This window comes from Aphis gossypii, chromosome 1, assembly GCF_020184175.1.
Source record: "Aphis gossypii isolate Hap1 chromosome 1, ASM2018417v2, whole genome shotgun sequence".
NCBI classification, from domain to species: Eukaryota; Metazoa; Arthropoda; class Insecta; order Hemiptera; family Aphididae; genus Aphis; species Aphis gossypii.
Window position 1 is genome coordinate 44,888,115 of NC_065530.1, and position 24,996 is coordinate 44,913,110.

Consider the following 24,996-nt stretch of genomic DNA (forward strand, 5'->3'; position numbering starts at 1 on the left):
ACTACTCGTTAGAATTTTTATTTAATACGTCAACATTTTTAGAAAAATTATACGCTACATGATATACGGAAGAAAAGGGAAGTTTTCATTTCAAATTATAAATTCTTATCTCTACAGGACACTCCTTAGGTAATACAAAAAAATCTTAATAGTTTAAAAACATTATCTTAAAATATACTAAAAAATTCCAGAAATCAAATTTTGATTAACTGCTTATTGAAGAAAAAAGGAGATGAGCATGTTTAGTAAATCACCCTGTATATTTGTACAGACGGCGATAAAGGACGACATGACTGGAAAACTGACGTGCAGAATCGCGATTGCGTGCAAACCTATAGATATTGGTGCGAATTGATGGTGGTAATGGGGTTTGGTTTTGGACGGGGGAGGGGGAAATGATAAATCGCCCTGGGAATTGACACGAGTCCGTCGAAAACACGCATAATGTAATGTATAGCGTGTAGGTAAATAAATTCACTTCACCGTGTTAAACTTATATATAATAAGTATATGTATATTATATATTGAAGTGTACATGTGATATATTATAATAGGTACATGTAAATGGTTTAATAATGATATATAATAATATACATATTATATTATTATTTTCCATCTAAAAGTGATGTGGAAAGAAATCATCTCGGAAATGTCTTAAAAACTGCCAAAGATACGAGAACGGTTTTTTAGAAATTTTATTTTTATTTTCTACAATTTTCAAAAATATCTCGAACGTTCATCCAGGATCGAAATCTTCGCGGGCTGTTTCGAGTGTCTTATTTAATAAGTCTGTTGAAAGTAAGTTGTAACACAGTTGCATTGTTTGGACTAAAGTCTAAAGTTAACAGTTTGTAGAGTTTGACGAGTGTATGATTTAATGCGTCTCTAACACAATTAGTAGGTAGGTATACTGCAGAAGTAACATAGCGCATACCTATCCAAACAGTAGACACAGATTTAAACTGGCCGGCGAGTGCTCGTAACATTGAAGGAAAAATAGAGAATAAACCTTTTTTCTTTTTATATATTACAAAAATATTATACCAGGTGTACATATTATTTTAAAATACGTTATAATCAAACGCCCGCGAGGGGAGAGCGATACATCTCCCGCATGGGCGTATACGTAGGAATAATATAATAATATGCACTAGAGTAGTTTAAGGAACCACACTGCAGATCCCAACACGTTTTCCTATATACATAATATAATATAATATTATATTATATTATATATTATTTCTACACATACATATATCCAAACGATAATTACTGCGCATGATTAATGTTAATGTATAATATAGAGAAGTCGTGTAAATGTTGTAGTAATGGGGAGAGGGTTAGCCCGCTGGGTAGCGTGCGTGGTTCAGACGCCGATGAACCGTTGATGCTGTAAAAAAGGTATAGCAACACCGGATAAGTCGTAGCAGACTTGTAGCAGTCTATATATATATATAAAATATATTATTATAACATAATATTAGGACGTATATATGACGATATCGTGTACGCGTTGTTATTATTATTATTACCATCATCCGGATATGTCGAATGCAAGTCAGATCTCGTTTACGGGTAAAATTTTTAAACGTGAAAGGTGAAGACAAAAACACGCACTCGTGTCTTACACATGTATACACATGTCGACAAGTCTTCGAATATTTTGTATTTTTTTATATTTAAATCTTCTTTGTGTGTGAATGTTTGATTAATTCCCTAGATGCTTTAGATTCATAATTGGACCCGATAGCGTGGTACTGAAATTAGGCACTTTGAAATTTTGACATGAATATATCTTAAATAACACATGTGTGAATCCTAGATTTCAACGATCTTGGGAACCATCATAGTATTATGGTTTTTTAAATGGAACAGTAAGGTTCCATCATATTTTTATTGCCCCAATTACGCCCACGAAATATTGAGCAATAAAATATGAATTTATCAATGGCGCCATCTGTCTAGTAAATAACATTTCAATTTAATACAAAAAATGTAAACGTTTTTTCCCTGGTGAAGTTGAGTTAATTACAGTTAGAAAAATTGTCAATATTGTAAAATTTAAATGTTTTTTTAGTTAGTTTTTGAATAATGATTATAAAAATATATTAAAAAAAAATTAACAATTTACCAGAAATTTCTGTTACTATAAGTTAATTAAAAATCAAGTTATTAATTTTGGAACTAATTCGTAAATACCCACATAAAGGTATAAAAAGAACGTCGTGTAATCTTTGAACGATAAATATAAATAATAGATTGAACAAAGTTTTAACCACGTAAGAGGCTTAATTTTAATGTGCAATAAAGTTTACGAAAATAACTGCGATGTTGCTTGTTCTCATATAAGCTCAAAAAACAATTTATACATCTATAATGCTCCTGATCATAAAAATTAATAATATAGTTTACAAAGAAATATTAGAAAATCGATGAAAATTTAAAAAAAATATTTAGCCTAATTTCGGCCACCAGAGCCAATACAATAATAACTTTTTTTTTTAATGTTGCTTTTAAATGGTCAAAACCATTTGCACAGATAACACAGGGCGGGGTAGCTATAAAAAGTTAATAATACACTTAAATTGGAAATATAATCTGCAAATCAAATTAGAAAATCAAAAATATTATTTATCCACAAACCTAATGTTAAATGATAGCATTAGACAACCAAATTTAACATGGATGCATTTTCTACGGACAGCTTGTAATTTATAAATGATAACCATACTGATGCTAAGATACTATATTATTAAAAATAAGAATTTAATATTTGAATAGCTTAAAATATTTGAAAAGTTTTACTTAATAACTAAGTCTCTGAAGTTATAGCGATTTAAGTACGGGCAACGAAGTGCACAGAGCATCTAATAACTATTGGCCCATAATATCAATATTCAATACCCACGAAAAACAGTTATAGTGATCATAGACTATCTATATTTAATAATGTCTAAATTTCTTTATTAGTGGTAAAAAATTATATTACGATATGATACGACCATATACCTACCTACCTATATAATAATAATAATGATATGTTAAATGCTACTACAACAAATCCCAATACCTGTAGAAAATATACAGGACGTGATTATTATTATGAAACTTAACCTTACCTAATCAGTAACTTAACACTATAGTATTATATACTAACATGGTGTAAGTATAATGTATATAATAATGAAACTGCGATTAACACCCACGATAATGTGTATACATTTACGTTTAACGTTTGCTGTTCGAGTGCAATTCTTATATTTTATTTTTTATAATATTATTACCGTGTAAAAGTGATTTTGTATTTTTATTTTCCCGCCCTAAAGAATTCTGCAACGAGCAACCGATAGTGTATCATGAATATAATAGGTAGCGTTAGGAATGTATAATATGTTAGATTCATTTAAGTTAAAAAAAATGTTAGGGTAATATTATGAAATAGTGTTATTATTTCATATTTGACGTCATGATGAACGGATATGCATGACGATAACAAAAATTAATTTGGAAAACACATTTGTATGTAACAAATGCTCTTGATTTTTAATTAAACTCGTAATCAAACTGCAATATTCAGACGTTAACGCATTGTTTTATTAAAGTATATTTCGTCGAATTATTAAAATGTTAGTTTTAAACATTGTTAATGCGCTAAAATATTTTAAAAACAAATTTATATATTTTATAGTACAAAACAAAATAAATAAACCTATATTAATTTTTACGTTACTGTTTTCATTTTTTGTTCATAATTAAAAGTACTTGCGTAATATTCGATTTAAAATTCAATCATTTTTTAGAAAAAAGTCACCGTTGAAATGACACACCCAAAAATTATAAATTAATATTGTTGGAGGATTTTTTCAGTTTTCGTCAAAGCCATTATGACGAAAATTTGGCACTTTTGTACACCTTTTATCAAGTTACTTTTAGAATTATGTGTATTGTGTCAACGCACAGCGGAAGTCTCTTATAGAAGCAAGCTTTTTTGTACATTATTAATTATTGATATTTTTTTTTCAACTTGAACTTAAAAATTACGACAGTACAACATAATATAGTAGATATATATACTGAAATCCATTAGAGCCAGTCTACACTATCCACTTTACCGGTCTCTTACAAATTAGTTGTAAGGTTAGGGTTAGGTTAAGTGTGGACCCTTAGTTATTTGATATTTTCAAGCTGCGATCTCAGCTTCTATCCGCGATGACTGCCTTGTTATGGAACAGTCTTATAATAGTTGTGACAAACGACTAGTCGCAGTTTGGAAATTGTGTCTTAAGTAGTCATTGAATTGAAGAAGAACCGCTGACCTGTCTTACATATTTGATACGATTTGTCTCAACGACGACTATGACGATGCGACGAAAATACGAATATGTTTTTATCCTTTTGAATATTTCTAGTTTATATGTTGTGTTTATCGCAGACGAGATGTACATATATAGACATAACGTCTACACATAATAAAAATGACGTACTCTTATATATATATATATATGTGTGTGTGTGTGTGTGTGTGTGTGTATAAAAAATAGAGCTAAGAAGGGATGCTGAGATGAAACCGCGAATTGTAAAGAACGTTTCTCGAGAGCCAGCAGAGATTTTATTTTATTATTTTTTTTTCATTACGGACGCAGTAAAAAGACGACTATATATACATAGACACTGGGCTAAGGCTTAAGGAAAACCACAGACAAGAACCTGCAGCTACGATGCGAGCATCCTTCACCCAGTTCACTCACACATACACGTACACTGTCCAACCATCCCTCCCCTCTTATCCGTGGCGTAATAATGCATCGTATGTATATGGACAAATACTGTGTGCCATCGTATATATTTATATAATATATACTTACGTATAATATATATATATGTATGTATATATATATATAGACATATTATAGTCTCACAAACAACACAGCGACCGCCACAAAGAAAGAAAAATGTTTTTTTCCCTTCTTTCCTTTCCGTTTGGTATCAAATAGTTGTATAAAGATACGTGAAAAAACCCCATATGAAAGACCAACAAAAACATTTACATATGCGATGGCGAGCGTTTATACAATAAAGGACGTGAAGAGAAATGGAGTATAATTTTGTTGAATCTTCGTTGGATAGGTTAGGTTTTTACCTTAAACTCGGTTATTTTCCTCGTCGTGAATACAAAACTTGAAAAGATATGGTTATTGTATAAGTAAGGAGTTATTAATAGTGAAAAGGAAGGTGTATAGTACAACGATTCAACGTTGTGTTCTCGTAGTTTTTTTAACAGACAGCATAACTGTTTTTATGTGAATTACTAATAATTAATAGTTGTTAAATATATATACTTATAATGGTATCATATATAATACAGTATAGTTTAAGCATATGTATACATGTCATTATGTGTTCACAATTAAAATAAGACGATGAGGAAACTTTGTCGTTAATTGTATAGGTACATCAATTTTTCGTTGTCTGTACAAAACATAATTCAGCAATTACAAAGCACTATACGTCTATCATTCAAATGCATTATACGAGTATAATCACATTCTGGAGAGTATTAATTTGAATATAAATAGTTTTATTTTAATTCAAACAGTACGGTAGATGTACCTATATTTTACAGACACAAGTATTTTTTTTATTTGTTATTTTGACAAAGACGGTAAAATCAGCCGTTTGATCATCGGCGTTGTCTAGATAGTATAACAATGCACCGCGAATATTTTTACCGGGTAGCTTAAGCGAACTATTCTTTAGTAGGTGTCTTTCGACAAAACTCATTAGCATACCTTGACTTTTTACAATGCAGTCATAAAGCGAATAACCAGCAGCAGCGCTTTCCTTACGAAAATATTTATCTCAAGCGTTTGAAACTATTTACATTTTCAAACGAAACTTTTCAATATATTATATAGAGGTACCTTTCAAACGCTTCAATGAAATTTGCATATCTGTATAGCGTATATGATTGTTGTTTAACAATATTTAAAATGTAAACGTTTTACTGTTGTGAAGTTAAGTATAATATTTGGACGTACTATTATTATATAAAAGATAATAATAATTAATAATGGCCAATGGGTATGATTAAGTACCTACGTATATGCAACTATTTTAATATTAAAAAAATTACAATGTTAATGCATACCTACTTATAAGGCAATACGTAACACAAAATAGCTATGGTATCGCCACAAACAGTATAGAAGTCGCAGGTCTCAATTAAAAAAAAAAAAAGATCTATCGATCAGAAACTACGTGTATTTAAAAACTAATCAAACGGTTACTATAGGTTTGAAATTGATTTATGAGATTTTAACGATTCGAAACGTTAATCGAAAACACGCAAGTAATAAATATATATACACACACACATATACATACATATATATATATAGGTAAGCAAACTAAATTTTTTACCTCATTCCATCGGGATTTTATTTTGAGGAACATTCAATAGAATAATATATAATATTATATGGTTTATATAAGTATACCGTAGTCGCTCTGACGGAGGAATGCGTTGTGTGTGCTCACCGCCGCGCCGGTCGGAGCCAACCACTAATTGGTCGGTTAACAACGCATTTCCCCTTCGGCTACACATAACACTGCGACGATTTAGACCGGGTGGTCGGAGATATCAAAAAAAAAAAAATAATAATAATAATAATAATAAAAAAACAAAGAACGGAAAAATAATATATCAATCGTTTTGTGTTATTATAACGGGTCACACATATATATAGTGTGTAACAGAACGAGAATGGATATCCGAGTAACTAAATAGTATGTACATATACGACACTCAACAGCGTGGTTATTGACGTGTTTTAAACACCAGGTGCATTTTTTAAGAATAATAACGATGTTGCTTAATAGTGAATGTTATAAGATATGCTGTACAATATGATTGAACTTGGGTTGACTGGCTACAATAATAGCTAATTTAGTCCGCTGCAAACGCTCAAAAGTACCACCGGAAAGCACCGACCTTAACCGTTTTAGTTTGAAATTATATCGAGATTTATGCCGGTCCGTCGGCTTGTTTTATCCTAGCTCGTTATGTTATATAATATGATATTATACGCTCAATTACGTACTTACCTATACTGCTGCGTAGGTAATAATATGGAAGTATAATATACAGTGAAAACGAATGTTAAGGAACCACGAGATTTCTTTCATTATAGAGTTTTTGTGAAGTATTCAAAAATGAATGAAATTTGTCCGGTCACAGTCTTTAATGTTAGTATCCTTATTGTTTTACAAAAACTTTTTTCGATTTTATACAGTAGCTACGACCGACGAGCTTAATCTAAAACGTCTCTCGAAATCATTCTTATTTTCAACTTTTTCTGTCACACGTATTAAATCCATTTTTTGATCTACGCACAAAGTTTTTTTTTTACTTGCCACATTCACTGATTTAATGTTAATGTACTACATCTATGATAATACGTGTAATATTGTAATATTATTTATTAAAAACACATAAATCACATTAGTTTTTGTGTTAATAAATGTAAAATATTGTTTTGTTAATGAGAGTAACTAATTCGTTATAAAGAATGATCTAATGTAAATTTGGGTTATAAAGCAAACCAACCATTATTGAGTAATATTAACATAATATAGAGAGATTTGTTGTAAAACAAAATCGCTACAAAGAGAATTCACTGTATTATGATCTACTATAAATATAGTATTGCATAATACAAATGTATACTATTATAGTTCTCTGCGCACCACCGTAGGACAGTTTTGTATTCCGTGACGACTTCATTACGCTAGCAAAAAACGAATATTTTTCTGGTAAAGTTTATGTTCCATGTTCCCTTCCTCCGTATTGCAAATGAACTCGGGACGACATGCTCTTTGTCCGTTAGACCGCGAGAAAGCTGCGGTAGAGCGGTGTCCCCAGAGAGCCGCTCGCGTCTCGCAACAAACGGACCGAAATAAAAAGGAAAAAAAAGAGTGTGTGTGTGCGTGTGAGTGTGAGAGAGAGAGAGACGGATAAATACGTTTGCCAGGGTGAGGTGGCTTGTACATAATACGTTTTTTCTTTCCTCTCTCACAGTCGTTGCGGGTTTCGCTGAAACGCGCGAAGATCTATAGATCCGCCGCTGCTGTGGACCATATAATAGAGCATCTACGACGTGTGTGTATATGTGTGGGTGTATGTGAGTTTGTGTGTGTTTTTGGAGGAAACACAACAAACCTCGACGACTGTACGACCGTTATTTGTCGTGCCTAATGACGTATCACGTAACGCGACGGTTTCCCTGCCGCCGCCGTTGTCGGGCGGAATGTCCCGGAGAGGACATTGTCGTCCATTAAAGTAAATAGGTCTTGTATTTTATATAATTCCTTTAAGAGCAGGGCGAACTATCGTTGTCGGTATTTCGCTACCCCCCCGACGAGTGCTCAAGATTTTATTAAGATACCGGCCGCAGCGATGCTCAAACGGGCGGTTTGACCGCGAAAAGTGATTATAAAAAGGGTAATTAACTGCTACGACCCGATAATACCCGTTATCATTATATTGTTGGCTGTCTGACTGTACAGAAGCGGAAAATGTGTGCATTTGGTAGGATCTTATGGCTAACATGATTTCGATATGGAATTTTAACCTTGTATATAATGAAAATGTATAACACATGGAAAGATTTGTATTCGTTTTAGATCTTTTACGTAATAAACAATATTTTTAAATTCATTTTACTCAACGTCTAAAAACATACGCTACTTTATATTTTTTTATAGTTATAAGATTATTAATTATGTCTAAAAATTAAAAAAAAGATTTTAATTTACTTGTATTTTCTAAGCTATTAAGTGATTTATGATAAAATAATCAATAATAATAAATATACATTATACTACGACATTGCAGTTTGTTTAGAAAACAATTAAAAATCAGTAGATTACTGAATAATATGTATACTTATATCTACGTGTAGTTTAATGTTTTGATAAAAGCTTATTTAAAATTAATGCAAAATGCGTCGTCAATATTATAATTAGTTTTTATGAATATTTTACAATAAGATTTCATAAAATGTTTCCCTTTTTTGTTCAAAGCAGGAATATTATATATTATATTTTCAAAATTAACAGTATGGTATAACAGTTAACAAAATTTACATTATTATTGAATCACGTGATTGTATATAGATCATTCGTATTCTTCTTACAACTTGAATTAAATACTAACTTATAAGTTATAATGCTATCCTGCAGTATTTATAATATAATTAACAAGTAACATAATGTAAAATAATAGTACTGTGGGGTAAGAGGGAAGTATACTAAAGAATAGCACTAAGAGGTAAGTATTAATTAAATTAAAACAGTTGTTGTTTATTAAGTCATCAAAACATTGAGTTTCAATTATTCTGTTTGAAACACATTTATGTGCTTAATTATTATTGTTATGAGTTTTTGTTTTGAAAGTCTAATGCGCCAAAAATATTACTCCGACGGCATATTTATTCTGCCGGATATGTTTATTGTTTATAACCTTTTAAGTTACCTATCACAATTTCTTCCGAATGCATGATCATAGACCATTTTTACCTAACACAAAAAGTTAAATAACTTGAAAACTACACATTCGAATTTTGAATCAGATACATCAACGTTTTCAGAAAAATTATTCACTAAATGATTTACAATAGGAAGAATAGGAGTGGAAAAGAGGGTTATCATTTGAAAAATAAATATTTGAAATTCCATAAGATACTTCTTAAGTGGTACAAAAAAAACAACAAGAACTTTAAGACGTGTGGATCTTTAAATACCTAAATTTAAAATTTCCAAATATCAGATTTTGAATAACAATTGCAATTATTGAAGAAAAAAAGGGGATGAGCATGCTGGCGAATCACCATCTAACCACCACAAAATCCGTTTCATCATCATTTATATTCGGATGCGTTGGCGTGTACACGATAATTAACCGCGTACACCAAAACGACGGAACAAAACATTTTGCACGGTTATTTTGGCAAACAGAGACTAGAAAATGCGGTTCGGCTGACGGTACAGATCAAAGGACTATATACGCAATCCGGCGCATTATACACAGCGGCTATAATATATATAAACACGCGCGCACGCGTCGTGGGTTGGATTGTATTATTATTATTCCATCTGACGGAAAAGTTGTGCAGTTGACAGTCGCGGCGGCAACGAAATTTGTTTGAAGTATTGTTAAACGGCGATGCCATTGGACATGCAGTAATATACGCGCAATGTGATATATTTTGATGTCGTACGCGTAGGTATAGTTCCTATACAGTTGGTGTATATAATACATGCCATGAATAATATTATCAACGGACGCAAAATTTAGTCGTTTAATGGATTTTTCGTCGTTCGCGTTGTAATCATTTGTTTTATTTATTTTTCGCTCGTATAGCCAACGATAGACAAAACAATTGCGACCAAACACTAAGTAGCCTGAATTACTATATAATACACAGAAATAGTATGTAAAGGTACTTCGGATTGTAACAAAGTACAGCTTTTGACATATAAAATAGGTGTGAACAAATAATTATTATTTGAATACTATTGATCGAAACGTAACGAAAATGACTTCGTGTCCGACTTTTGATACTTACCGCTATATTTACGTCTAAAAGACGTCTTGACAGGGTCGGGAAATATGACTCATTAAAGTTAAACTCGTATATCGTTTTCGATTTTGCTGTGCCGTCTATTCGAAAATATCAAAACTCACTATTAGGTATACGTAATATGAATTAAAACCGATTTACGAAAGAGATCACAAAAACAAAACAAAAAACAGGTTTTGCGCGTCAAGTCCGAAAGAATGTGCATAATAACTATATAGGTAGCGTAATATATTATATTATATTGTGGGCATCTTGACGGGTATAAAAGAGCCGAATCCGATTTTTTCTTTTGATATTATTAATAATAATTAGGTGTTTTATAATGATATAATAAAACATATATAGGTACTAACCTGATCTGGTCTGAGTCCGGCGGGCACCCACGTGTACTCTTCCAGCGCACACCCGGAATCGTCGTCGGAGTGTGAGTGTCGCTGTTGCGGATCGCCTCCACCCGCCGTGGCCGTCACCGCCGCATGCGAGTGGTGCGGATGGTGGTGGTGGTGATGGTGCGCAGCGATCGCCGACGGGTCTTTGCGACCGGTGGCTGTGGCCACTGACGCTGTGGACGTGGCTGACGCACCCACGGCTACTGTGGCGGCCAGCAGTTTCTCGTAACCACCGATCGCTTGATCGTAACCCGGTGGGCCCGTTGGCAAAGGCGGCAATGGTGGCGGGGGCGTGCCCCGCTTGACGCCGGTCACCGCTGCCGCCGCCACCGACGACGACATTATCGCCGAGGCACCACTTCCTCCGCACGAGGCCGTTTCGGCGACCTTTAACTGTTGTCGGTAGTGGTCGCTGTTGTGGTTGCCGCCACTGCTGTGGTCGTCTCGCGGACAGTTGCAGTTCCGGCAAACTTGTCTGAAAAACAACGTGAAATTCCAAAAATAAATAAATATTTCAAGACTTTTATACCTAAAGTTAAAATATAAAATAAAAACGTTAAAATGTAGAGTAATATAATATATACCTAAATGTTTGTGAAACGTAAAACAGTACTGAGTTCTATTTTAAACTATGCTTATTATATACATAATGATATTATCACTATTTCTACAGTGCAGAGCCATGCTATACATTTCAATTTTTAGATACCAAACATTTGAGTCTCAAACTGTATCTAGTGATATACAAACTACATTTTTCCGACACCTATGTAATATTACATTTGATAATAAAGACAATATAAGTATTTTTTTAAAGCAAGCAGAAGATTATAAAAAAAACAATCAAGTATTTCTCCAATCATGGTTCACCAGAGTGAATGGACAATCATTTTGTTTATGAGGCGAGACATAAAATATATACGATACGGTAGCAGGTATAATATTTAGGTATATGCAATAAAAAAAAAAAAATGATATATGGAACGTTTATTTATGAATTAGGATTATATTATAATGTAATAGGTACGTCATTTTCGCAGCAGAGTTGGCGACACTGACGGTTATCCCAATTTATTACATTATTATAATAATAATCATCATCATCGCCATCACCATCATCATCATCATCATCATCATCATCATAATCACAATATTACGATTATAATAATCAAAGTCGTCGTTGCAGTCATCACTCACGTCTTGAATATTAACCCGGCGGATAATATTATACACCCTTTGGTAGATATACAATTTCGTGAGATCCGTTGCCCAGCAATATATGGTTTTACGTTTTGATATTATGTATAAATATATACATTATATATATATATATTATATATTAATATTTGATCGGGATACGAAGCAGTAATATTTATTGAATATTATACATATCCACATACGCACGCACGTACACACACACAAACACAGAGAGTGTATTTTTGATGTTAAATTAGAGTATTAAAAAGATTACCTATGACCGCAGTTCGTACACACATATTATTATGTTATATATATATATATATGCATCTATGCGCTGTAGGCTGAGGCTGTATAAAATATTATGGAATACAGAATTTTTATATATAATTTTTTTTCATACAGAAAAACCTTTCGTATTATTTGCGACGGGCCTCTATATGAATACTGTACGCAATAATGTAAAGTATGTAATATTGATATTTTTGACGGAAAAATATTGGTAGTCAGAAAAAATGTAATTTTTTTTTTCATTTCTTTTCGAATCTGTGAAATCCAGTGTTCGGTAATATTTCAAATATTTAATCGTTACTTTAAATGAATCGTTCTACCTATGTTCGATATGAACTCAAAATAATAATACAAAAACTCAAATATTACGGTACATAATTTAATACCATACGTTATACGGTTTTATAATTTACTACACGATTTATCTAGTGATAAAAACAGTGTTTATGATATTGATAAGTTAATAATAATAAAATATCACTACCTATAACTATTTAAAGCATAGAGTTAAAAATTGTCCATTATAAAAGCGTGTTCATAAATAAAGATTTTACTGTTTATACGCATAAAATAAAATTATACGAAGCTGTCTCGTGCGGAGAAAACTCGTTTTAATGTATAAATATAATTTACAAAACATTTAATTGGCAAATAAAATTACGGTTTAAAAAACGTTTCTTAAAGCTATTTATAAAATACTTGATGCCGAGAAATGTGTTAGAAAAAATATGTTATTATTATATTAATTATTGTACTCGGTATCGTGATCGATAAAATAATGTGTTATATTAGGTATATGTAAATTGCAGTATCGTATGAGTTTAAAATAAAACGTAATATAATGTAATAATTATTTTTAACACGCATCGATCGTTGATTGTTTACTGAAACAGTATGTCAGTCTGATAAAAATTAATATTTTTAGTTTTTATAAAACGGTACACCGATAAGGCAATAGCAGAAATCAAAAAGTCTAATAAAAAATTCGATGTACACAACTTAAAAACAATAAAAGACACGAGCGTTAGTGAAAGAAAAATTAGTTATAGAATTTAAAACGATTTTTAGTTAAATATTTAGCATGAAATTAGCATGAATTAGTGTGAATAATTTGAAATGTGCTTTGCATCCGAATTTAAACGATACTTGCCACTCAAATTAAAAATGTTGAGCCTTAGACATATCGAACCTTTATACGGACACACGGTGATCTCGCCCATACATATTAATATTATAACACATGTGTTTTATATTATTATATATTTATTACAATATAACTTTTCGTGATTTATATTTCATTTTTACTGCAATAGCCACAATAGGTATAAATTTTGTTTTTGTTCATGAAATTTTAATATCACTATTAATTATAGATATAAATAAATTAGTATAGAATATAAACTAGTCAAACTGCTATCTGTTATAGGACTTTTATTTGAAATAAAAGAAAATCATACTTAATTTATTGTTTGTTATATAATCGTACAACAAAAGACAATATCCTTATGTTTGTAGTTTATAGAATCAAAAGCTGCTTGACTGATTTTAACGAAAGTTTCAATGATTGTTTTTAGAGATATCAGAAAAGTTTAAAGAGTAGTTTAAACTACGTTTGAAACAAATATATCGGCTACAGGTGGACTATCATCTTTCTCCTTCGAATTAGTTCACAAAGCGAGGTACACATTTTCCTATGAACTGATGTCCAATAAAACCGAGATACATCTGAGTATCGCCGTATTTAATATCTGTTCATTTTTTTCACGGGTGAAGTCGAGTTCATATAGCTAGTAGTATTATAATACATATCTATATATTAGGAAGGCGGCAAAAAGTAGTATCTGAATGTTGCGATCAGTTAGGCGAATGTGTTTCATTTTCGAGAATAGTCATGATGGTAATGATAATAACATATAAGGTCCTGTGTGAAGGCGCGCGGGCTACGGATTGCGGTGGACGTATTCATCATTGGGGCGGCTGCCATTCGTGGGGAGGGGGAGGGGTTAAAAATAATAAAACCGGATAAAAAAGTAGCCGCCGCAAGTCTATATTATACACACACATGCTATAATTATTTATGCTAATTGTCCGGCGGTCCATTGTACGCGCGCTAAAGGCTCTAGCGCAGTATAAATCACTGGTGTGGCCTCCCGGACATATATTATTATTATAATATACTAATATAGTATAATATTATTATAGACACGTATACCTACACAATATAATATATAAGACCCAAGCAGCAGCAGCAGCAACAGTATATAGCTATCTCTCCAGGGTTTATAATAGGCATGATAAACTCCACACGGCGACGGCGTGTAATATTCGTTTGACATTTCAATTGCTGTGCAGCACACGCCGCTTGAACGATGATAGTCTTCAGATAATCGACATTTTTTTGTCTACGGTCACTCGGGTGGTGGGTTGGTAAATATGTGTGTGTTAGGGGAAGAGTATATAATATTTGGAGCACGGTGAAAAATCCCGAGGCTCTTCGTCGTAATCGCCGTGGTTGGCATCACATCACAGACTTATGGGTTTTCACTTCGAAGTACCAATTATTATTATTATTATTATTATTATCACCATCATCATTATCATCATCGTCATTAGTCATTACATTATTATTATTATTATTATTGTTGTTGTTGTTGGCTTGTATTATATTATTATATACGCGTATGTATTTTACAGCTACGAACGTTGCAAGGTACGACGATAGGATATACGTATATATTAATATGTGCCTATAACGTATATTACATATTACATATATAGTATAGGTACGCGTGTGACGTTTGCTGTAATAATTCACGAAAACCCGCCTTGCGCGTATAAATAAAATATTATAGGTAGGTAGTAGGTACCGTCTATATAATATGTAATAACACGATCATACACGATACCGGAGAAGTGTTTGATTGTGAGACTGCTACGCGACTGTAATGGATCAAATGAATTTACGATACACGTTCGGATGAGCGCGTACTTATATAGATACGTGCCGCGACATCATTCATTTGAACGTCATTGTATGGTTGTAATTTGTAACAACAATAAGTAATAACATACGTCTTCGAACTTCTGTGTGTACAATTATTTGTATAACGGTGGTATTATATTAAACGAGATGAGAACTGGATGAAGTGCCAATATTCTACGTAGGAGAAAACAATACTTGCTTCCTCTCCAGGCACAATCAAAATACAGTATAATGTAACTCGTTTAAGAACATAAAAAAGTTAATATTAAAATTATTTAATGTCGTGATTAATTTTTTAGGTTTAAAGTAAATGCTACTCTAAACGAGATAGGCACGAATTCTCACATCATCGTAATTCCCGATGTATTATAATGCCACATCTCACTCTCTCGAGAGAGAGAGATATAGTTATAGCAGGTAGTATCTTTTGTCCATTCTATAGATCCGGAAGTAAAACTTGCACACATAGAATGTCGTGAATGTTGTAAAACTGTGAATCTGTACTATTTAATTATTACCTATTAGTTGATAATTTAACTGAAATGATAACTGTAGGCGAATAAACGTGTGAACAATTATTATTATTCGTAGGCAGCTTATTAATCGTACACAATACGTAATTAAACAATGAATAATTAAATAATAACGAAATGAAGATATCAAGTAGCATAATAACACTTCCATACCGAGTTTGGATAAATAATATATTCTGGATGAAATGAGGTCGTTATAGAATAAAACGATTGCAGTCATGTAATGGGCAATTAATGTGACAATTTCGATCGGTAAATGAAATTTATGTTTATTTTTGATACTATATATAACTTACATTAGATATGTAAATATGTTCCCACAGGTACTAAAGTACTAATGTATTATATTATATATATAGCATAAGCATTATTTTTGTTTTATTTACGGTGAATTTCGTACAACTAAGTAATAACATATTCTAATTTCTAATATGAAACAATTATATATAATATAATATATTGTTATTTTATTTTTATTTTATGTAAAAAATATATTGATATTTTACTTCAATAATCTAGTTTACAAATCATGGTTTTGAAAAAATTAAAATTCAATTTACTAAAATTGAATACTTTCATTCATTTAACTGTGGGAATTTGTGTCATTTATAAAATCAGGGAATTAATTCAGTTTACAAACTACTTTCCAAGTATATAATATAATATACTATATAGAATCTAGAAAAAAGTCTGTTGTCTGACGACATGTATAAAGAAAAATTACAAAAAATGACTAGACAGAAAAGCTCTGCCACGTTGTAGGTGTGGTTTAACGAATTGTGTTTTTTTTTTTTACTACCACTGTCCAGTTTTCTCACTATTGTTCACTGAGTAATTATTACTTATTAGAAATAATATGCAGTGCAGTAAAATGTTGTATTATAATTATCCATCCGAGCATATAATAATATTAGTAATAAAAAATGTAACTATGTATAATTCCTTGTAATAACTATAATAACTACAAAAAAATATGTATACCTAGCATTCTATTTATTAGGTTAATTACATGAATTTTATGTGGTCGGAAAACACGACAATATTGGTTTTAAATAACCAAAATACCAGTTCTTTTTTTTAGATTGTTTTGGTATTGCAGTGGTTGACTGTTTTTGATAGTTCTTCGGAACACGGGTACCTATACCTGTTGTTCAAATGGTTAGTATTTATTATAGTAACTTTTAAAAATAACCACAAGGTTTTTTTACTTATTTTCTATAAAACATATTAGTATTATATTATAGTAAATTTTATAGTGGTACAAGTTAAAGTACGGTTTAGTACTGGAACGTTAAAACTATAATAGATGTCGTAGTGTAATTTTGTTTTACTGAAATAGTTCTCTGCAGGGTAGTATATTATATTCGTAGTGGGTAATCGTGATAATTATTACCAAGACATATCATTTCAAGGTGACCCAAAAGTCCTCGTAACTTGTACTTAGGTACAAATGATAATTTTGGGGTTTGAATTATTATTATAGGGTTGGTGACTACGAATTCAGAATGTTCCACTAAAGTCACAGTTTAGCGTTTACTACGTAAAGCAGTAATCTCCATTATTTTGGCAAAACGTCTTGAGAGAGTATTATAACAAATCATACTATCTGTGCTGTTACTGTTCACTTATTATTACAACTAAAGAATTGTTAACATAACGTATATAATAATATATAGTTGAAACAATAACCGTAAAGACTAAATACATTACGTCCTCCTTAAATATTTTATATTATAAATACGCTTTTTATACGTTTTTTAAAATAGTACCACACTGAGTATTTATTAGTACATAGATATAATAGAACCGATATTACAGTACTGCGTGTACGTACATTTTTATAATTTACGCATCGCGTTTGTGTTGCGAATGGTAGGTAATTAAATTTATACACTATAAAGATGTCAAGATAATTTACGAGAGATAAAAATGATCAAAGGGCGCAGCCTTACTTCGACTCACGGCTAATAAACAGGTAATGTACCAGACTCAAACGCAGTCTTTAGTCTGATAGTCCGATTCGTAACTATAAAATACATGTATCGTATTTTAAATGCAATCGGTTTTGTGCGTTAATTTTCAATCTGACTGACAATTCGAACAATATTCGTCGTCACAATGCATATATTGCGTGTACTATATGTCTATATATACTATATATATATACAACCGAAATATTATTTTTATTTTATTTTATGTTTACGTCCTCTTCACTAGAGATTGACAATCTATATACCTAACGAATATACGGCTATAATACGTATCTGTACATTATGTTCTCGTATATCTGTATAGGTGCAATGTATATATAAATATATGAGACACGGCTGCGCACCTACAGAATATAGCTATACACAGCCGTCGGTAGACTGGACAACTGGTTTTTATAATATAGGTACCTATACGCAATATAATATAATTTAATATTATAGCGTATACCATGCCCGATATAAATACGTACGTATGTGTAGTAGGTGTAAATTGCCGAGGTTAACCGAACGCGCGCATAAATACATATGTGTGTGTGTGTGCGAGTGCCCGTTTTCTTTATCCTCGTCCTAAAAAACCTACACACATTGTTAACTGTCATGTCGAAGGTGTTAAACGAGAGGAAAATATCGGTTCGTCATATACCTACAGCTTGTTGTGTACATTGACTTTCAAAAGGCTACGGCGTTTCACGTGAATACTTACATACGTACACAATATGTACAGGTATATAGGTATATAGGACGTATTGTACAATACTCAGAGAAATCCGGGATCAGAAAGCATATTGGTATGTCTCACCAGACGAAGTCGCAGAAGCTAATAATATATACGTATCTAATACCTATTGATTTGTAGTCGAAATACATATATATGTATATTTTATATATAGGTATATAATTTATACTAGCATATAATATATGAGACGCGTATATCTCGCCGGTGTACTTATGTATAATACATGTATATAGGTATTCAAGTTCACGATGGTTTTAAAATAATAAAAATAAATAAACTCGAGAACATAATCGTAACGCAATACTGGTGTAGGTACCTGATTACCACAGTAATTAGCATAATGATTTTTTCTTTTTTCATTATTCATGAGCAATGAGCATAATGAAAAAAAAGTTGCCCGTGAGTAAAATATCGCGCTAGATGTTTACCCGGAAATAATAAATTTAATTACAGCTTTATAAAATATTACAATAAAATAATTTTATATATTTTATAGATCCGTTTAAAATTCTATTCATCGGTATACCACGGGTATGACTTTTGCAAAACCGACCTCATCATAAGTTTTACCAACAAGTCTGATTGCAACGCGTATGACGTGTTCAATTATTTAAATATAAAATATTCGTATTTTACGATCGTGTATTGAATAAACTCTCCACCCTCCTAATCCTCCTCACACCACAACACACGTACACATATATGCATTATACGCACGCCAAAAGAAGTGTGCATAGTGTATATATATAAAATATTATATCCGCGGCATATGGTTATATCCGTTTAAAATCGAATTCCCGTCGAACTAATGGACTTTGTATATATAAAAGAAGAAAAAAATCATGACTAATGATTGTCCAGACATCATGTATATAGCCACCGCGGGGGCTTTCTTGGACGTGCGCCATTGTGATCCCGACCGGATAATCTCGGTAGCAGACTGACATCCGAAAAAAAATCGGAGGTTTGATAAGCATTTCTGATCGTAAAAGGGGTATATATATATATATACAACGTGGGGACGGCGACTACGATGACGTGGCAGTGGGGTGGAAGGAGAATAAGATTGATTGATTGAACTTGTTTGCGGGCTCCTATAACGCCGAACTTCATGACACGTTATTGGATCTCAATTTGGGTGGGTAACCTATCTAATGCATACGTCGTACAGGTACATGAAAAAAAATCTAAGAGAAGATTCCATCGTATTCTATGCACGCCTATTGCGGACCGAATTAATAATATATTTATATATATATATATATAAATAGGATTCTCGACAAAGTTTTATCATATTATAATCACCCGACTACATTTTGTATACCTATATGCATTTAGTGGTATTTTGAGATGATCGAAGTTACGTAGAAGATTTGTATGTTCTAAAATAACGATGATGATGGAAGGGAAAATGATAAGGACAATTATTCGAGTTATTTGAAAATGAAAACATCTCTTTTAGATTAATCATACGTAAAGTTATTATAATAACGTCATACAATCGAGTTTAAATGTAGTTAATAACATAATATGATAGATACATAGATAATATGTCAAATGACATTGTTTTAGATTTACCGAATAGTTTTTGTTTGATAAAAAATAAATCTTCCAGGCAATGAATGCGTACTGTGACTAGTGAAACATCAAATCATATAAAGCTAGATGTATGCTTGATATAATTTTTCTGATTTTTTAAAATGATACTTTTTATTTAAAAATCTATTAATTTCTGTAAAAATATATTCAATCATATTATCTTGTGTAATTAATATATGTAGTAGCTTAATAGTGGTTATTTTTTTTATAAATAATATTTTAAATCAATACAATCTCAGCATTTCTTAAAATTTATATAGAATAAATGCATTTGTGAAATTTGAGAAGTATAGGTACAATACGTTTGAGATATTGATTGAAAACTCCGGGAAAACTCTTTTCGCAGGAAAAAAGTGTATTATATTATATTTATTTTATTTAATAGTAGATAAAATCTTTTCTCTGTTAATGTTTGTTCAACTTCAAAAATTACTTGAAGATAAAAAATAAAAACGATACTTAATATTGTAAATGTATATAAAAAGCCAGGGTAACAAGATTTTTTTCATTTTATCTTAATAAGGAAATAATTGTATTTCGTCATTAAGTCTCTTTAAAATGTCTTATTTTTTTCATTTTATGATAAATAAAACTTGAACGGTATTTTCTACTCTCGATAACGTTATTATATATATCTTTACTTTTATATCATCGTTCTAATATTTTTTTTTGAGCACGGTTTGGATAAAACATAATGTTATACCATTACTATACGCACGCTGCCATATTATAGCATAAAAAACTTTATTAATAAGTAATAACAATCTATTTTTGTTAAAAAAATCTCATAAGCCACGGAAGTCATGTACTGGTCAAAAATCAAACACTGATTGGTTATATACTTATACAATATAATACCGTTATAATAATACAATAATGGCCAATTGATAATTTTACAGACTAGAAATCTTGCTTTTAGTGTGCCCCCGGCGTCCCCTCCCCGCGTTATTCGTCAACTTGTTCTAACGAGTGTACCTGCAATCTTGTGAATTCCAGAAAAATGACCACAGAGGCACGTATCATAGTCATATATTATATTATGTATAGTGTGAGTGTACCAATAACCATAATTACGAGTAGTTGTATGGTTGTGTTCGAATGTAAAGATCTGTATACAATTTTGTCGGTCTATGTGTAAAATTGCATACATACTTCGAGGGTATAAAAATGTATTATAATGTGTGAGCAGACATTATATTTTGTAACGATTGGTGTTATGTTTTTCATGAAAATTAATATATATACATATGTGGTTAGTGTTGTAATAACAAATGAGTTTACACTCATTCTTTTGGAATTATTGGTACAAATTCATACGTGTACATTTATGTATAATTTGTTGTATTTTTTTATTTATATAAAATTTATAAAGTTATTCTGACCGTGGGCTGTTGAAATAATCACGTATTTATGTATAATTTTATTTAGAACAACCGGTTTTGAAAATTCAAATCACCAATGTTTCTATTTCAAATATTTGATAATATGATAAAAATTATCAAAAATAATGTATAAACAGAGAACAGTTTTGCATTTTGTTAATTGTTAGTGTTTGTTTAATTATTAGGTATCGTGATTTTATCATATATTATATTTTGATCGTTAGATAAAAAAAAAACAAAACAAAATATATTCAACTTATCATCTGTACGCCAGCATATAGTTAAAAAAAAGTTTATAGTTAATGTTTACAAGTATAATCAATCTTAGAATTGATTAATGTCTGATATAGACATATATAGTAATTAGGCTAAGAATTAAAAACTGTTTATATCTATTAAATTATTTGTTTTTTTTTTTAAATCATTATTGGTCAACTGAAATTTTAAACTTAATATTACTTTGTGTGTGTGTGTATGTAGTAATATTATACTACTGCATGTCATGGATATTTTAACGAAGAACTTAAAATATTAATACGTGTTAATGGACATTTATAGGAACTAGTAGCTCATTGTTAGTTTTTATTATTATTGTTTTATATTTTATAACGTCAAAACGGATGCGATCAAAAACTTAACTTTCTCGTCTACAAACTACAGTGCAGTTTTACTATTATTATAGTATCCAGTAGACAATTTGATTGATAAAAATTTTAGAAACATTTATTATGATAGATTTCAGTTAATTTCAATTTATTTATCACTATTAGAAATAAATACATATCATAATTTAATGTAATGCACTTAATTTTTAATCTACAATTGTTTAACTCCAAATTTTCTATTCTATACTATAAATTAGACTAAACCTTTAAAAATATAAACATTAAAAATGGTTTATAGTTGAAGTACATTTCACGGATTGTACAAAAAAAAAAAAAATAGTCAAAATTGACCGCGAAAACGAATACATTCCGTTAAAAAAAATCATTCCGTATACTACGTGACCTGTAATAATCACAAATAAAATGAGACGGCACTCTTTCCAACCATCTACATTCTACAATATAATGATTACCTTTATGTGCAACGCCACTAAAATATAGGTATATCTAACTAGTTCAGCGGGTCCCAATGACGCACCAATTACAAGTACTTTGAAAATTGTTTTAAGTGGACAACTAATGCAGATTCAGCGCTCACAGCAATAGCAATCTGACGGACATTTTTGACGACACGCGTATTTCAATTTCCAAGTACAATTAGTAAATACTGTGCATTTTAGCTTTGGTATGAATACAAGTGGTTATTGTAGTTTCGTAAACGCTAGTCCATCATTTAGCGGATTATAATAAGGTATACTACATTAATAAAATAACACAAATTTGTTTTGAACATTCCAGTTGTACTGAAGTCAATTTATTGCTATTTTATATTTTACTCCATAACCCTTCCTAAAATATAGCTGATGTAAGTGTTTCAAATTCCTATAACCATGTATGAATTTATTTATTTAATAATATAATACATAATGCAGTATTATAATGTCACTACCGCACGCAGCTTCTTTATAGAGAACGATCCGTTTTTAATGCCTTGCACAATCTCCGATCAAATTCTATCGGTTCCGTATATGTATAATATGCATATATTCGATATCATATATTATATGCCATGTGTACGATGTATATGCGTGATGCGAGTATAGTATATAATGTAATATAATAGTGTGTCGTCGACGAAGCAGTCTAGACAAATTGCGCGACCGGCCGTCGAATGGTCGTGGTCTCGCGACTATATTAATAAAATATTATACATACACATTAAAGGTACCTATCATCCTATCGTGGAACGGCGAAATCTGTTGCACGCGTCGATGGTATATATCTACTCTCTAACGACCAGACGACCGGGGTCGAGAAGATCATTAATAATTCATGGACACTGCAACGAAGGGGCATATGTGCACACGCATATAATACATCAAAAAAGAAAAATCTCTCTGTGCACATAACACTGTACTGTTGCAGTTGTGTGTATGCGAAATGGTGTTATAATGCAAATTACCTCGAAGGAATCGCAGAATCACTGTGAACGAATATATATGTCTACATGACGGGACTATATCTCTCTTTATCTCTCTCATTCTCTTCTTCGTCTATCCTCTCTGTAATTATAATTATTATTATGAAACACGAGAGCATCGTTCCTATATTCTATAACCGCGGGAAAGACAACTGTCGAGAGTACGGCGGACCAGCAGCAGTTTCTGTGACACGCCTTGTTACAGCAGCTGACCATAGGTATATATTATATGAATATTATATCGTGTTGATTTTTCTTTTAATATAAAAACGCTATTGTAGATCAACAACGCTTTGTACATGAATACACACACATACATATACGTATACACACGTATTATGGGGCCAGCTACGTTTTTGAGACTGTTGAAGTAATTATACGAAGGAAAAAAAATTCTTTTAAACATGGTTATTACCATATATACCGACCAGAGTCCCAATGTAATAAATAATACATATACATATATATAGGACATGCCTACTCGGTCCAGCCGACGTCTATTTGATAACGGTGATTTTCACTCAATAACCATTTGCCCTGGCCGAAGAATTAACATTTTTTAACTATTTGGATAATGGAAATAAAAATAAACTCTTCGAAGGATTACACTGCAGTTGTTGTACTGTCTCTCGATGATATATAATATTTAAACGTATTACTACGTACTTTTTGTGTACATTTATTGTAACTGTAAAAAAGAATTCGAGGAGAAAACAGCAAGCAATAAATCCAATACGTTTTTTGATTAGTTTTTTCTAGAATAATATAACGTAAAAAAATGTTCTAGTCGAAACCACTATATATTATATAATATACGTTCCACTTCGATTTTTTGAGCTTTTGCACTGAATTCCTATTAATGTATTAACATTTTAATGTTATTCTGTGTGTTCAAAGTGACAAAGTCACCAAGAATATCGTGACCAAAGTTATACCTACATTATATAATATGTAATTCGCAATGTATCAAAAGAGTAACATTTCACAAATTCTCAAAGCTAACAACACACGAAGCCATTTTTATAAATAATACAGAAATACACTACGTAGAGTGTATACGTGCAGATAAATTTATATATATATACATAGATATCGTGTTTTATTTTTTATAAACAGTCACAGGTGAAATTCATCTAGAAATACCTGTTACATACGTATAGCGACTTAATT

The 24,996-nt window shown here is 31.3% G+C and overlaps 1 protein-coding gene across 3 annotated transcripts in view; it reads right to left on the reverse strand.

Moving 5' to 3' along the window:
• The window catches only part of LOC114130175 (protein prickle-like), a 163,635-nt gene that overhangs the window by 34,527 nt on the left and 104,112 nt on the right, over positions 1-24,996 (reverse strand). For all 3 annotated transcript variants that reach the window (XM_050198868.1, XM_050198869.1, XM_027995080.2), the window contains one exon: positions 10,994-11,504. In XM_050198868.1, coding sequence (XP_050054825.1) covers positions 10,994-11,504 — 511 coding nt within the window. The remainder of the gene's footprint in view (positions 1-10,993; positions 11,505-24,996) is intronic.